This window comes from Euwallacea similis, chromosome 15, assembly GCF_039881205.1.
Source record: "Euwallacea similis isolate ESF13 chromosome 15, ESF131.1, whole genome shotgun sequence".
In the NCBI taxonomy this organism is placed as follows: domain Eukaryota; kingdom Metazoa; phylum Arthropoda; class Insecta; order Coleoptera; family Curculionidae; genus Euwallacea; species Euwallacea similis.
This window is the reverse complement of record NC_089623.1, coordinates 4310765-4328417: the sequence shown is the minus strand read 5'-3', so window position 1 is coordinate 4328417 and position 17653 is coordinate 4310765. Positions and strand designations below refer to the sequence as shown.

Below are 17653 nucleotides of genomic sequence, written 5' to 3'. Positions count from 1 at the left end.
TGAGGGTTGTGAGCGTGGGAAGAAGGTAGAATGGTATGTGTTAATTCTTTTAAAAGATAAACAGATGCACTCGGGGGTGACCCTGATGCATCTTTGGTATGGTGGATCATTCGATTCCCGAAAAGGAGAGAATAAAGTTGTTTGAGAACACGTGCGGACATTTTTATTAAAATAAAACCCACCCTCTTAACACCATAGAAATTCTATGCATGCTAGTCAAGCATATCTTCAACAGTATCCAAAAAGACGGTAGCCGCATTATTTATATTTCTGCCGGTTGAAACGAAATTTGGTAGATAACGGTTCATTTAAAAAGTCACGAAAGAAATATGGAGACAGGACTAACGAAGATGATACCAATAGAGTATTAGAAGAGGTTTAATTAAATATATTAAGTTTTTTTTTAAACACAAGTCTTATGCATTATTTAAACACATTTTCAGGTTATTGCACGCCCCAATACATCCTCTCATTGAATAACGTTTCAGCTAAATTTAGCCTAGACAAAAGTTTGGAAAATATTTTTAAAAAAACACTATAAGCCTTACAAAATTCATATATCTCAGAACCTACTGCCTGGGGATTTTGAAAGACGTCTAGCTTGGTGCAACTGGCTAGCACAACAAATTCGTATAAGAGACGATTTTCTCAATGCAATAATATGGACAGACGAATGTAAATTCACTAATTGTGGATTATTCAATCGGAATAATGAGCGTATTTGGGCCATAGAGAATCCGCATCAGAACAGGCAAATCGAAAACCAAGTGCGTTTTAGTTTAAATGTGTGGGCCAGCATGTTAAACGGCAAAGTATTAGGCCCAGTTATTTACAAAAATAATTTAAACGAGGTGTCTTATTTAAATATCATAGAAAATTATTTGTCAAATTACTTAGAGAATTTACCAGTCAGGCAACTTTGCTCTTTATGGTTTCAACAAGATGGAGCATCTCCTCATAATCTAAGAGAAGTTAGACACTTTTTGGACAGAGAATTTCCTAGAGAGTGGATTAGAAACCGAGGACCAGTTGAATGGACTGCAAGGTCTCCGAAGCTTTCGTCCCTCGACTTCTACTTATGGGGAACTCTAAAAAATAAAATATATGCTAAACCTGTAGTAAATCTAGAAAGATTACCAGAGAGCATTGTTAACGCTTTTGCGACGTTAAGACTTCGTGATAACAGCCGTGTTATTGCTAATGTTCAGCGACGCATTAATTTGTACATTGAGCAACAAGGATGTATTTTCAAATATTTATTATAAATTATTTATTGTTTTACTGGTGTTCTGAAAATTGACGATTTTCTTTATTGTTACCATGATAGCCCTTAGGTGTTAGTAGTGTTTCATTAATTCATGTATTATACATGTATTTTATACTATTATATTTTCTTACTGCAAGTGTGATACATCAATTATTTCAGAAAATGAAGGGCTTTCTAAAAATGCAATAAAAAATTCAGGTCTGTATTTAAAAAAACGAAGTTGATGATTGTTCCTAAATTCCGAAACGTTGTATTTAAAATCTAATGACGCCATCTTATAAAGAAGCAAAAGTGAACATAAGGAAGTGAAATTCATTTTTAAAAATCTCTTAAAATAATTTTTAAAAAAACTATTTGTGGACTTTTCGGTTTTTTTCGGTTATCTTCGGAAGTAATCGGAATTTTCCAAATTGTAAAACGTCATTTAACAAAGCTCGAAAATGCACAACTTTGCCTCAATTTAAGTGACCTCGTATCTTTTATGGGTTTCGAGTAGCGAATTTGAATTACCCTGTATAATAAAAGAGTTTTAGAAACCATTGAACTTTTGTAGGAAACTTTTTGACGTAACTTGTATATGTTTCGAGATAAGGGAATAGAACATCTTATTTGGGACACCCTATAGACCCCCAATACCAGTACCGAACCTCCTCCCTGTTTAATCGTGGGACAAAAATTGTTGTTATTTAGTTCAGTATTTGCTATTCTCCAGACCATTTGCCTGCCATTCGAAACAAAAATGTTAAATTTAGATTCATCGCAAACAATAACATCATTCTAGAAGGCCTCATCCTTAGAAGTGTGTTCAGTGACAAATTCAAATCGAAATGTTTTATTTGTCTTGCTTAGCTAAGGCTTTTTCCTGACTACACGACCGCAGAAACCAAGATCACGAATATATTTTCGAATGGTCCCCGTTGACACTTTCTTTCCATGAAATTTTTCCATTTCCATTTGCAATTTAGAGGTACTCATTTTTGAATTCTATCTTATTTTTCGCATAATAAATCGGTAAACTTGTTCGTTGTGAATTCGTGGACGGCCTAATTACTTCAATAGCATAATTCTATCTTCATTTTTATACTTCGATATTATGTCTCCTACCGAGCTTTTACTTATATTACCATAGCACCTATTTTTCGGTATGAATAACCTTTTTCATAATTGAAAACCACTAGCTGTCTAATTTCGAAATTAATGTTCTAATTGCGATATGACCCATTTTTCAGATGATAAAAAATTACAATTTGATAACATAGTATATCGATGTGTATGAAAATGATTCATGACATAAAAGTGAGTTGCGAAATAGTAAAAAAACTGTTGTCTTGCAAGCAGCTAAACAGCACCCAAATATTTGTATGAGATTAAAAATATGCAAAAATTTTGCAATTCCATAATTTTCTTTCGATTTCGATGGTTTTATTTGAAAATTAAGGTCATTTTATGATAGAAAAAATATCTTACAAATTCGTTATTGAATATTTTTTGTTTAATTCTTTTAAATTGTTAAATCAAAGTCCTTCGTACGATTTCGTTGTAAGTGTTTTAACAGAAAACAAGTTTATGGGATCAAAGCTTTATTGCGACTAACTAAAAAACAAAAGTGTTGAGTTAAAAGAAATATAGGCAGAGTATCAATTATCATACTGCTGTCCCAGCAATCATATAAGGCTGCCGCCAAACTTGCAGTTCGTAAAGAAAATATGATTACGGGTGGAACCTTATCGGTCGGCATCGGCACAAATTTCAAATATATTACTGATTATAATCCTAATATAAATATCCATTTAAAATGGTAACTATACTGCGTGACAAAGAAAGGTAAACATCCATTAAAGATAATTTTATTTTGATATTTTTTTTTGTACGTGTTCAGTACCACATACTTATTCAATTATTACATTTTCAGCAAGATCAGAGGAAGAACTTCATTTTTTCTTTCAATAGTGTGTTGAGCATCCACGGTTCCTTATACACTCATTGATACGCCTGGGCTCGGATCTAATAAGATTGTCAATGTCTTCTTGAGGTATCTCATTCCAGGCAATCTGAACTTCATGAGTAAGGGCTGCTAAAGTCTATGGAGGGTGCTGTAAATTCAACAGTCTGCGGCCAATCATGTCCCAGACATGTTCAATAGGAGACAGATCCGGCGATCGAGGTGGCCAAGGTAAACGGTTGATTTGATGTTGATCCATGAACGTTATTGTTTGCCTAGCAACATGAGGTCTAGCATTGTCTTGCTGGAAAATAGCGTTCGGGATAGTTCGAAAATATGGAATCACATATGGCTCCAACACTTCTTGGATATAGCGTTGGACAGTCATGTTGCCTCTAATGAAAACTAGGGGTGACCTGCTACCATATGCGATAGCACCCCATACCATAACGCCTACAGTACGGTGGACATGACACTCTCTGTCAAATTGTGGATCTCGCCTTTCACCCCGTCGCCTTCTCACCCTTGCCCGACCGTCGTTCATCTCCAGACAGAAGCGGGATTCATCACTAAAGATCACCTGAGTCCATTCTTGGTCCCACTGAATCCTCTCTCTACAACATTGTAAGCGGTTAGATCGATGTTCGCGAGTGAGAGGCAGCACCCAATGCGGACGATAGGACAAAAGGCCAAAACTTCGTATTCGGCGATATACTGTACGCATACCAACCCTATTCCCATGTTCTTCAAACCACTGATTTGCAATAGCTCGACTGCTGCTAAATCGGTCTCTAAGAGCCAAAAGTCGCAATCGACGATCTTCGCGCTCTGTGGTTCCTCTGAGTCGCCCAGTGCCTCTGGCTCTGTGCCCACGGCCTTCCTGAGTCCACGCCTGGTAACACCGCACTATGGTTCCTAAGGATCCGTTAGTACTTCTAGACACTTCTCTGACCGACAGACCTGCTTCGCGCAACCCAACAATCCGCCCCCTCTCAAAGTCACTAAGCTGACGGATCTGTTCAATTCTACGCACTCTAGGCATAATGAGTAAAAATTATGACCGATTGCAACACACTTCACAAAAGTTGCGATGCAAATGTGAACAAAAATGTTTAAACAAAATTTTATTTTTTTAAGGAACGACCCATGGAAACTAAAAAAGAAATTAACAGATAAACTTGAAATTTTAATCATTTCTTTCTTTTTTTAAGATAAGTCAACATGCAAAAAATTATCAAAATAAAATGGTTTTTAATGGGTGTTTACCTTTCTTTGCCACGTAGTATATAATTAATTAGATTTGCTGTCCGAATATTTTTGTCATCCACTGTATATTAAGACTCATTTTTACATATTCCCTAAAATTATTTTTTTTAATTGAAACAAAAGGTCTGCTGCTAGCCGATTCTTTAAAATTAGTCAGAACGTTAAGAATTCGCTAAGAAATGTTAAGAAAAAATACCAGTAGTCACCAGAAACGATTTTATGCTAAAATTTAATGCTGTTTCGCAACGAAATCCTGCTTTCCATTTCATTTCAAAAATCAAGCATTAAATGACGAAACAGCTGATTAAGACTTAAACCTAGAAATTAAAAAAAATCTTGTTTCTGGAGTAAATATAAATATTGTTCAATCACTTCCTGTGATGTGGAACGGTCATTTTCAGCATACAATTTTAAGTGACAAACGCCATCAATTTATTGTGGAAAACTTGGAAAAAACGTTAGTAGTTTATTGTAATTTAAACTATAATAACGATAATGAGAATACTGTATAATTTCAAAAAGCACAATAAAATATTTATATTTTTTTATAAATTAGTATTTCTTTTGTTTTAGTGTAATTTGTAAAAATCAGCTGTAGATGTATGTATTTTAATGGGCATATTTTTACATACGAAGGCCGTTTGATAAGTCAGTGATTTTTTAAATTTCTCGCGTATTAACTTTAAATACAACACTACTCTCGTCAACTGTCATCTGTTAATAGACTACTGTCAAATTTTGAGCAAGCTACATCATTTAATTTGTATTTAACAGCTATTGAAAGCAGACGGTCTCGTGAATATCGACGAAAATGGAAAAAGTAAATTTAATATGCTGACTAAGCATTATTTTTTTCGTAATAAAACCATCACCAAAACCAAGGAAAGGCTTAATAAATATTATGGACACTCGAACAACGAAACTTAGTGGTTTACCGAGATTTATTGTGGTCATATCAGCACAAGTGACGCAGAACGTTCAGGTCGTCCAAAAGAGGTTATCACGCCAGAAATTGTCTATAAAATCCATGGAACGATATTGGACGATCAGAGAATGAAAGTGCATAAGGTGGCTGAGGCTGTAGGTGTCTCAACTGAGTGGGTACATCACATTTTACATGAATATTTGAATATGAAAAAGCTATCCGTGCGATGGGTGCCGCGATTGCTTACACTTGACTATAAGTGCCTTCGTGTGATCATTTCAAAAGAGTATTTAGCGATGTTCAGCCGCAATTCGGACGAGTTTTTGCGCCGTTTCGTAACCGTCGGCGAAACGTGGATCCATTACAACACATCAGGGACCAAGTAACTATAGAAACAGTAGGTTTCTCCAGGTGAACATGCACCAAAGAAGACCTAGATCGATCTATCGACCTACAAGGTGATGGCCACAATTTTTTGGGATGCACGCGGTCTCGTTCACATCGATTACCTTGAAAAGGGTAAAACGATCACTGGTAAATATTATTTCGAGCTTTCGGACAAATTCGATATTGATTTGAAGTAAAAACGACCGCATTTGGCGAAAAAAAAATTGCTGTTTCATCAAAACAATGCACGGGTGCACAAGTGTCTAGTCGTCATGGCAAAACTCCATAAATTAAGCTACGAACCGCTACCCCATCCAGCTCTCCGGATTTAGCCCCTTGCGACTATTTCCTGTTTCCAAACCTGAAGAAATGGCTAGGCGGTAAGAGATTTGAGTCGAATGAAATGGTCATCACTGAAACAAATACCTATTTTGAGGACCTTGATAAAAAAAATTGGAAAAGCACTGGACTGAATGTATCAAACTAAAAGAAAACTATGTTGAAAAATAAAACGTTTTTTTGCCCGAAAAAAATATCTTTCATTCAAAAAATCACTGACTCATCAAACTGCTCTCATATTTTTGAATGATTTATTTGAATATATTGTATTAATTTTTTTTATATCATTAATTTTAATATGTTCATCTTAATTAAATACAAGTTTTCTGAAACGTCTAGAAACGAAGTATCAGTTGGATACTAAGCGAAATACAAATTTACATAAAAATCCGCAGTGTAATTATTTGTATTGTCAACTAACAGCATCTAAAAGGTATCTAATAAAATTTGTTCTCAAGTAGGCTGTGGAAATAATTTCGATTGTAACCGCATGTTGTAACTAATAATACGCGAAAAAGTAAACAATGAAACACTAAAATTTCTAGGTTAAATCCAACAATCGGCGAATTAACTACGACTTTCGTGCATTAGCAATTTTTAGTCCATAACCTACTTGGGACTAAATTTTATTAAACACTCTTTATTTTTATCTATTCCATAAATTTCTTTTTACTTCACAAAAACAAACTTTTATCAAAATTGATACAAAGATTTTTAAATAATGAATAAAAAATCAATTTTTTAATAAAACTTTGATATCCTGCATCTCGAAAATGATGCAAGTTAAGACACATATTTATATGAACATTTTTTAATAAAATATGGCAAGTAACAAGGACAAAGAATCGCCTCTTAAAATTAACGTCATCACTTATGTTACACTCTATATACCTCCTGGGCATCGTGAATATTTGAAAACACTGCCACGTGAAGAGCATAAATAATTAGTAATACCAATATCTTGTACTAAGTTTAACATTACAGTGCAACTTCATTAATCCGAACTAATTAAAACCGGAGTAATTCGTATTATCGAAAAATTCGAACGATTAAAAAGTAAATTTATATCATTATTTACTGCTTTATTATTTTTTTATTTGCTTTTTAACCCTTTACTGCATGAATTTGTATTTCTCTTAAAAAAATATTCGAAGTAAAAAAGTGAGATCAGATTGGTGAAAAAATACATATTTAAAAAATGTTATTCAAATATTATATATTTGTTTTAATAAAAAACTAGTATGTATCATATATGGGACAGTATTCGATATACAACAGTAATAAAGCGTTACTCTGTATGAAAACAATTTCTTTCTTTATTTAAACAGAGTGACACCTGGCACTTTGTACAATATATGATTGAGATTTGCAATCTGAAAATTTGCAATTATTTTTCTGATTTTCTTTCTATTCCGGTAAATTATCTAGACCATCCTTCCTTACTTCGATTTGAGGAACCTCAGCAACTGCTCCACGTTTCTTTTTTTGTGCATATGCCCGTCCAAGGGATGCATTTCATTGTACTCATCTTTTTGGTCCAAATTTTTGAAATTACACAATGCATCAGCTATAGCTTTTTGAAATCTACAAGTAGCTTATATGTATCATCTTGCCTCCTAAATAATAGTCAGCTATTTACACACCACATGTCCAACATGTGAAAAAATATCCGAAGATACCACTTCTTGGGTCTTATTTTGATACGATAGAATCCAAGCATAAAATCTAATAAATCAACGCCTCTGATATATTTGTTACATTTTAGTACATTTTGTGGACATCATATCATTTTATAACATTTATAGCTTCTAAAAAATCTTCGCTTTTCTCCAGTTGGTCAGGAACCTATGTATGTGGATAAAGTTGAAACAACTTTGTTGTCATACCAAGAAACAAGGCTTATTTTAACGCCATCTTTGATAGCAATTTTCTCTTCTATGGCTCCCCTTCCCCTTTTCTTAAAATCTGTCTCTGTTGTCATTTTGCAATCTGGTACACGATTCAAGCACACAGTACCAAAAGGTAAGATGCCGTTTTTGGTTAAATAAATAATCAATAGTATACTAGCGAACCAATTATCAAAGAAAATTTTATGGCTGACATGTTTTGGTACAACTTGAGCAAGTTTCACCACAAAATTACTACTAGTTCCTAAATTGGGAGCGTCTTCAGGAATGGTTTTACTTTGAGCACCAGCAAAAATGTAAAAATTGTAACTAAAGCCAAATATTCCACACGAACATTTTATAACGCCATTTATGAGGTTTTTTTGCATTATATTGTTTGATTGTTGATCTGAATTTGTGTGGGGATGATTTGTTCATCTCTTGCAATATTCTCTTCGATTGGAATCAAACCTAGTTTGTCTCGTACACTATTCAGCAGCAGGCGAATTTTGAATAATTTATCATGCCCGTCTTGTCCTCATGATGTAAAATTTTCGTTATTGCTGAAATAAATAAAATGTTTTATTTCTTCCCATTTGTTACACGCTATTATTAAAGAAACGGTAGGATGGCCAAGATGTGCTGACCAGTAATGTCGGACTTGAGGTAAATGGATAATCAACATGTACAAATGCCAATAAATTGCTCAATTTCATTTTCTGAAATGTTTACTGGGCGTTCGATTTGCTTCTGGGCGCAATATAAATTTGGGTGGTTATTTCTGATATTTCAGTCGTAAAAAGAAACTTGACAATCTCGCATGGAGTTTGATAAATCAGCAACTTCGCGTGGCATATTTGGTTGGCCCAAAAAATTAATTTCCTTCGGGTCTTTTATCATATATTCATTTCTCCAGGCACCTGAATTTAGTCTCTCTGCAAGATTCCTAAGAAGAATATCATCATCAGATTCTATATCTATTTCCAGTGTAATTTCCTCCTTTTGAAAACGAAAATTTTGAGGTTCGTCTTCGTCGCTTTTTTGTGCCAAAATTGGATATGGAACATTGGATTCATCTTCAGACAGCTCAAAATCATCACTCTCATTGTCACTAAGTATGTGTTAAATTAATTTGTTAGTACCATAAAAGGTTTGTGGATCTAAAATATACAGGGTGTTAGTGAAATAGCTTTCGTAAATTTAACCAGTGTTTAAGAACATCATTTTGCACAAAAAATTCCTTACAAGAGGAGTCGTAAGTACAACCATTTCTCCGGAAAATCAAAAAAACATTTTGTGAGAATTGGTAACGTCGCCTCGTATTTATTTCATTTCCATACCTACCTAAGTAGCCGTATGAAGTGGGTTTGCTTTTTACGTTTTTTTTGGGTCTGGTAGATTTCACAGTACATAATTAACAAAATGTACTAAATTCATAGAATTTAAAAATTATAAGATTCTTATTTTATTATTTTGAAAAGCCATTTACCTTGAAATTATTTTTATCATCTTTAATTAGCTTAACATGGCACATTATACATTTTACACCACACACATCACACTCAGAAACACAAATTTATGATTTTTTTACTACATTAAATGTTCTAAATGTTCACCATTTAAGTCCATGCATAGTCTACTTTGGGTACTCCTTGTTGAACTCTTTTGAATAAGGTTTAAAATTTGTTCTTCAGCTTCAGAACTAACTTCTTTCTGTCGACCTCGTGTCCTTGATATGAAAGAATAACGCTCCCTGTATCCAGAAAATTTTGGGAAACTGGCACAAATGTTTGTCGAGCTGGAAGTTTTCTTTTTGGATAACGATTACTTTAAATACGCCTAGTTTCTTCAGAATTTAGTAACGCCTCTCCATAGATCAAAAGAATGTCATGATACTTGCATACAGAATACATTGTCACGTAGGTACTGTTAATAAATCGGAATAAAATCACTTAAAGCACGCCCAAATTAACTTTGCAGATAATCTGTTGCATGTACCGATAGAAAATGCATTCAGCGAGACCGAAATCACACTAAAATATTAAAAGTATGGAAGGACATACAGTCCATGACAAATTTTAAAAATAAGGGTGGTTTTTATCTCGTCTCTTCTCGATGGTCCCTAATGGGTTCCACATGTTCATGGCGCCAAGCGTCTTTGCCCAGGATCATATATACAGTGCGCAACACTTGATTACTCTCACCTATTTATTTGATCTAATTTTCTTCAACAGTCAAATTTTTGTTTGGCAAGCTACATATGTGATTAGATTAAATATTTTAACAATATTTGTTCAACATTCCGTTTAATAGTTTCGAATTCTAAAGTTAGAAGAATTTTCAAAGCAAATGCTATTATTCACACTGCGACACTTGATTACTCTCATTAACTTTTTGAAATCCTAGATGGCTATGTACGCAGAATAAACAAGACCAGATCACTTGACAACAGATTGACAATCGATTGATAACAATTTGCACGTCGTAAATGCTTTTGATATTAGTATGGGACGAGGTAGAACTTTATCTTTGGAAGGACGAGGGAGCATTCAAGCATATCGACAAGAGAATTATTCAAATAGAGAAATTGCAAGAAAAATCAGACGAAGCTCATGGGTACTCAATGCTCATTTAAAATATATCAATAATTATGGCAACAATCGGCGAGGACGCACCTCAACTGCAACAACACCAAGGGAACGTCGTGCGATTCTTCGAATTACGTCAAATTGTTCTTCTACAGCTAGGCAAATTAGGGATCAGAGTGGAACTAATGCGTCCGTGCGAACCATCCAAAGAATAATAAAGAAATGTCCACATTTGAAAAGAAGAAAACTACGCAAGAAACCTTTACTTCTCACGCGTCATCGGCAAGAACGTTTGGAGTTTTCACGCAATCATCGTAGCTGGACAGAGGAATGGAAAAAAGTGGTTTTCAGCGATGAAAAAAAGTTTAACCTGGATGGTCCTAATGGTTTCCAATATTACTTTCATGACATAAAGAAGGAACAAAAAGTTTTGGCACGTCGTCACAGCCGGGCAGGGACAGTAATGATTGGGGCCGCTATTTCAAGTCAAGGGAGAGTTGGTATAGAGTTTCTAGAAGATCGGCAAACTGCTTAAAAAATATTTGGAGTTGCTTCAAAGGCAGGTTCATAACATAAGAGTTTTATTTCCGGATCAAGAATGGATATTTCAACAAGGCAATGCGCCAATTCACACCGTCCAAGTAGTCGAAACGTGGTTGACTACCAATAATATTCTAGTTTTAGAATGGCCTGCTATTTCCCCTGATTTAAGTATTATCGAAAACTTATGGGGTTGGTTGGTCAAACACGTTTATACCGAGGGAAGACAGTTTAACAACAGAGAAGAACTAATGGTTGCCATTACAGCCGCTTGGGAATCAATCCCAATGAACCTAATAGAAAATTTATTCAATTCATTGCCTCATCGAATGTTAGCAGTCATTGAGAAGTAAGGAGGACATACTAAATATTAAGATTAGGAATTAAGTTTAAATGCAAATTTTTGGCTTAGTTCTAAAAGTGAGAGTAATCATGTGTCGCATTATGAATTTAAATTTTTGCTTAAAATATTATCGGACTTATAAAGTTCGAAAGTGTTAAAAGAAATGTTAAACAAATATTGTAAAAACATTTACTTTAATTATATAAGTAGCTTACTAAACAAAAATTTTATCATTAAAGAAAATTAGAGCAAATAAATGGTGAGAGTAATCAAGTGTCGTGCACTGTATGTCACATAAAATGGGATAATGTACAGATGACCATAGCATAACGCAGATGGTTACATAACTCATACACTATTGAGGTACTAAGTCAATCTGTCTACTGTGCATTCCAATGTCTTATCACTTCACCCGCAAAGTGGGCAAGCGACTCTCGTAAGGGCCATAAAAAACAACCCTAACAAAAACAAACTTTTCTTCCTCGATCACGTACAGTGCGGTGTTGCAGCTTCCGTTTTTTTATCGCTTAAGTTATTAATTAAGTTTTCAATTACTTTTAGCAATGTTATTGTTGAATCATTTTTAGTTTTTTTGTTAGATGTCAAACAACCAACATGCCAAGTACATTTTATTCAAGTTTTAAACCTTATCATAGTTTCTCGGTTACCAACTTTGACATTTTTTTAAAAACTATTAAGTTTTCGATCCCTGTTGTCAGGAACTTTTTTGTTTAAAATGATATTCTTAATCACTGATTAAATTTACGAAAGTTATTTCACTAACACCCTGTATAGTACTTATTTTGACGTAGTTCACTATATGGATGGTGTACCACCAAAAATGTAAATGCATAGTGTCCCATATATAACTGAACCTATCTTTTGAGCATGTAGCAGTGAATAAAATAAAAAATAATGTACGAACCTTACCTTTAAACGAAAGCGTAATGAATATACTATAGAAAACTATATTTTTTAAATAATAATATATTTCACTTCGTAAAAATCACTGCTGAAAGTATGTAACTTCGGCGACAGCATAAATCAGACAAGTGCTGACTAGATTGTATCAAAATTATGCGGTGACTCTCCAGAGTTAACGGATATTTGACATGTATGTGTATACGGCTCGGTGCCAGATATGATGTATCATGCAGTTTTAGGTTTCTTCAATTTTCTGACTTAGAAAAATAAAATCTCTGGTATGTAACATACAAGGTGAGCCAATGAAAACTAAACAAAACCGATTTCTCATATGTCTCGTAATTTTTTAAAAATCGATCGGACTCGTCGATTTTGTTTTCAAGGGGAAACCTTTTTGGAGATATTTTCGACTCTCCCATTCCAATCATCTAGCGTGGGTGAGTTTCACCCCTGAAATTTTAAATAATGATTTCAAATTTTAATACTTTATTTTAAAACTAATAAAATTCTCTTTAACACTTTCTAATTTTTCAAATTTAGTTTAATAGTTTCTGAGAAAATGCGGTTTCCAGATGGTAACCAGCCGAAATAAAACAAGTCACATTTTTTTACTGTTATCGCTATTTTCCGATTTTATTGTCCCTTTTTTGTTTTACTTTTTAATAAAAAAATAGTGGTTAAAGATGTGCTTATAAATACCGCATTTTTTTTATTCCCATAAAAACATAATATTATTTGGAGTTTATTTTCTTAGTATCTCGTAGTAGGTACTTTGATTGTGGACGTTATTACAAATTTGAGTGTTGGTACAAAATAGTTTATTCAACTCCGGAAAGAGTATCGATCATTGAACTTTATTATGACAACGGTAGGTGCGTTAATATTACAGTGCAGTTATTTAATAATCTACATCGAGATAAGCATGGTAATCGGAAATACATTATTGAACTAATAGCTAAGTTTAAGGAGAAAGGATCTGTCACAAATCGGGAACGAATAGCTCCGGAGCGAATAGTGGGAAATAAAACAATGGAAGTTGCTGTTTTCGGCCACGTCAATATGGATCCTACGTTAAGTATCAGACAATTACAAATAGTTCCTGACATCTCCCGTACGAGCATCCGAAGAATTTTGAAAACCCATAAATTCCACCCGTATAAAATTCATCTTACTCAGAAATTAAATGATGACTTTGCTAGACGTTCAGAATTTTACGAAACAATTCAAAAGTAAAATATTCAAAAGGGCCTAAGAGTCACGTTACAAATTTTGAGTTAAGCACAAAATGACTTTTTGCACAATATAAATTAAAACGTTTTTATTAACCTTCCGGCGCTCGCGCGCGGACTCTCACTCCGCAAACATATTTTTTCCTCATTAATTCCAGAATCGGCCATGTTATTCTCTGATGCCTCTGAGTATCTATCTGTCTCAACGATATCAGTGAGCAGTGTTGAAGTGGTTGTTGATTGAAAAGCGGGTTTAGGTTATTTTACATAGATGGTGTTTAGTATTTAGTCATAATCCGTTTGTTAAACCACATATAGGCAACTTATCCTTGCGATACGTCCATAGTTCGCACTAGGAAACATATTCGAATGTTTACAATATACTTTGTCGGCATTTGCCGAAATATTCAATATATCACATTAGAATTACAGTATCAACTATAACCTTTTGTCGGCATCGCCGACAAAGAACCAACACCCTTTGAACAAGTACCCGCTTTAGGTGGCGGATCATTTGAATATTGTTAAATATAGTTTAATCAGGGTGCAAGAATTTAAGAGAATGAATGAAGAACAATTTAATTTATATTTAAAATTATTCAATAATTTTACAGTCAAATTCTGAGTCCACGTGAGAGATTTAGTGTTTGCTAATTTTTAAAACAATAGAGGTAAGTATTATCTTTTATTTTTTAATTTTAGTATTGATTGGGTTGTATTTTAATTTATATTTCAAAATTTTATAAATGACGTGCCCCTGGAAAAATTAGCAGGCTCGTTTGCAAGAGCTTATGCTCAAGTGTTTGGAAGAAGATAACTTCATTGGCAAATATGGCATAACACCGTGGGAGAAGCATGTAGCAAACAAAAAATTAAAAACAAGAGCTGAGAACCTGAGTGCTAGGGTGTGCTAGGGTGAATGTGCTAGGGGTAAAAGGAGCTGCAAAAAATTTAAAAACAGAAATAGAATGTTGGAGGTACCTTTTTGAAAATGAGGTTCTAAACATGATTGTACATTATACAAATAAACGCATACAGTCGATAAGAGTAAATTACCACCGAGAAAGGGATGCGAGAAACACTGATGTAATAGAAATTGAAGCATTTTTTGGATTATTATATTTGACTAGGGTTTTGAAATCCAACCGTCTAAATATCGATGAGCTATGGAACAAAAATGGTACAAGGGTGGAACTGTTTATACTGACCATGTCTGAACGTAGATTCCGATTTCTTTTGCAACATTTACGATTCGATGATTTAACAACAAGAGATAAACGGAACGAAACGGACAATCTCGCTGCCATAAGGAACATTTTCGAAAATGTCGTCGGAAATTTTAAAACAGCCTATACGCCATTAGAATTCGTTACCTTAGATGAAAAATTGGAGGCGTTCCGAGGGCGATGTAAGTTCAGGCAATACATCCCTAGTAAACCCAACAAATATGGGATTAAAATATTTGCTATAGTTGACTCTAAGACGTTCTATACTTGTGATATGGAGGTTTATGTAGGCAAGCAGCCTACTGGTCTATTTGAATATAGTAATTCAACAACTGCAGTAGTGCAAAGATTATGTAAATAAATAAAAGGAACTAGCCGTAATGTAACAGTCGATAACTGGCTTACCAATATGGACTTACTGAATTGTCTTTATATCGATTTTAAGTTGACACTATTAGGAACTGTACGCAAAAATAAGAGAGAACTACCTCAAGAGTTTTCCCATCCAGTGGGCCGTCCAATTTTGTCAAGTGTGTTCGGCTTTACGAAAAATTGTACACCCGTATCCTTTATTCCAAAAAAAAAACAAAAACGTTTTGCTTTTATCAAGTATGCATTATGATGATAATATAGATGAGAGATACAGTGCAACCTCCTTAATCCGAACGGCGAAATCATAAGTTACAGTCCGAATGCTACCTCGATAATTCGAACGTTAATCAGAAAAGAGTTGCTGGTTGTCACCGCTTGAATTACGCCACCACCGTTGGTAATGTGGGACTCCCGTCGCTCCATCGGAGTGTCCCTTCGCTTTGTTTTAAGTTAAACCTTTGAATATAAATATCATTGTGTTTAGCGTCCCTTGTGTGTGTGCGGGCAGTAAGAATTCCGGTTTGAGCTTGTTTCCCAGAAAAATGTCAAAAAGAAAACACGTAACACTCGATTAAAAAAAAATTGAAATGTTAAAAGATATAGATGCCGGTGCAAGCTATTTAAGTATTACATGTATATATGGCATCGGAAAAACTACTGTGGCTGATATTAAAAAAAAAAACAAAAACAAAACAAGATCCTGGCATACATCCATGAAAATGATTTTGGACCTTCAAACAGAAAAATTTTTAAGTTTAGTTCAAATCCTAGAGTTGAAAAGGGTTTATTTACGTGGTTTATGCAGGAAAGAACAAAAGGTAAATTCTTATAAATATTCCATATTTTTGATACAGGTTGTAGAAATTCCTTTTATTTTTCTAGGTTCTCCAATTTCTGGAGAAATTCTTCGCGCAAAGCTCAGTTTTCCTATACAGAAATTACACAAAAAGATGATTTTAAGGCAAGTTCTGGTTGGCTTTATAAATTTAAATTTTAGATTTGGTATTCGTCAGTTAAGCATTTGTGGAGAATCACTATTAGCGACTATGACGCTATCGTGCCATTTGTGAAAAAACTTATAAAATTGATAAAGGAAAAAAAATGAGTTCTGCTTTAAATTTATAATGCTGATGAAAGCGGATTTTTTTGGAGGGTTTTACCAAAAAAAAACCTTAGCCCATTTCATAGAAAAATCTGCCCCCGGAAGAAAGTAAACAAAGAACGGATCACTTTTATGCTTTGTTCCAATGCATTTAGATCTCACATTAAAGTTATTGGTTTTAAGTAAGAGTGTGAAACCCGGTGCGTTTAGAAACGTTGAAGTTCCCATTTGTTATAGATGGCAACGGAAAGCTTGGGTAACTAAAGATATTTTTACTGAGTGGTTTCACAATGAGTTTGTACCATCAGTTAGACGTAAAATGAAGACACTCAACCTTAGTCCCAAAGCAATTTTAATTTTGGACAATGCACCTGGGCATTCCACTCAGTAGTCTAGCAACGAGAATTAAATTTTTGCACTTTGTCCTCCTCCAAATTGTGCACCGTTGATACAGTCAATGAACCAACACGTTAAACAAGCAATAAAATTGTTCTATCGCAAAAAGTTGCTGAAAAAAATTGTCGACTCTGATTGTAATATATCAGAATCACTGAAAAGCATAAATCTGAAGGACGTTGTTTTCTCTTTGGATGAAGCATGAAGATATGTGAGTGTTAATTTAATACAAAAATCATGAAGTAAGATATTTCCGCATAAAGCAAATGCTTGTGACAGTGACGAGGAAGATGAAATTCCATTAGCTAGATTAGCTAGACAAATCACGGAGCCCAATTCCACAGAGCTGAATAACGAACTAGAAGAGATTATGGATTCGGGAAGAAAGATTGACCAAAACTTAACTAAAGAAGAGATGAAAGAGTGAGTAGTACACGACAAAGCACCCAGCGATGAATTGATTGAGGCTGATATCATTCAAGAAATAGATGAAGATTCCTATTCTGATAGTGACTCTGACGATGTTTCGGAAATTCCACGTTTAGTGACAAAAACTGATGCAGTGTCAGCTTTTAACACTTGTATTGCTTGGGCAAAACAAAATAATGTTCCTGAACATCGAATGATTTTTCTGCAGGAACTATTGATTCAAGCGCAAGATGTCGCATTTAAAAATAAAAAACAGACGCAAATAACACATTTTTTTACCAGCACGTCAATAAAAAATAACTCTTAATTACTTTTCGTTGATATTCATTTAGACATGTCAGTACGTAAATACATACAATACATATTTGATAACTTTTAAATTTTTAAGAAAATGATTTTGAGTTGTATGTGTCATACAGCCTTGGCCAAAAGTATTTGCCACTTATGTTAAAACTCAATAATTTTAAATTATTTTATATTCGAGATGAAAGA

The 17653-nt window shown here is 34.1% G+C and overlaps 1 protein-coding gene and 1 pseudogene across 1 annotated transcript in view; both read left to right on the top strand.

Moving 5' to 3' along the window:
- The window catches only part of LOC136413786 (uncharacterized), a 29711-nt gene extending 18218 nt beyond the window's left edge, over positions 1-11493 (top strand). Inside the window, exons 6-7 of the mRNA XM_066397491.1 lie at positions 10756-11096; positions 11164-11493. Of these exons, the coding sequence (XP_066253588.1) occupies positions 10756-11096; positions 11164-11493 (671 nt within the window). The remainder of the gene's footprint in view (positions 1-10755; positions 11097-11163) is intronic.
- Positions 11494-14427: 2934 nt separating this feature from the next.
- LOC136413785 (piggyBac transposable element-derived protein 4-like) lies at positions 14428-17159 on the top strand (annotated as a pseudogene).
- The last annotated feature ends 494 nt before the right edge of the window (positions 17160-17653 follow it).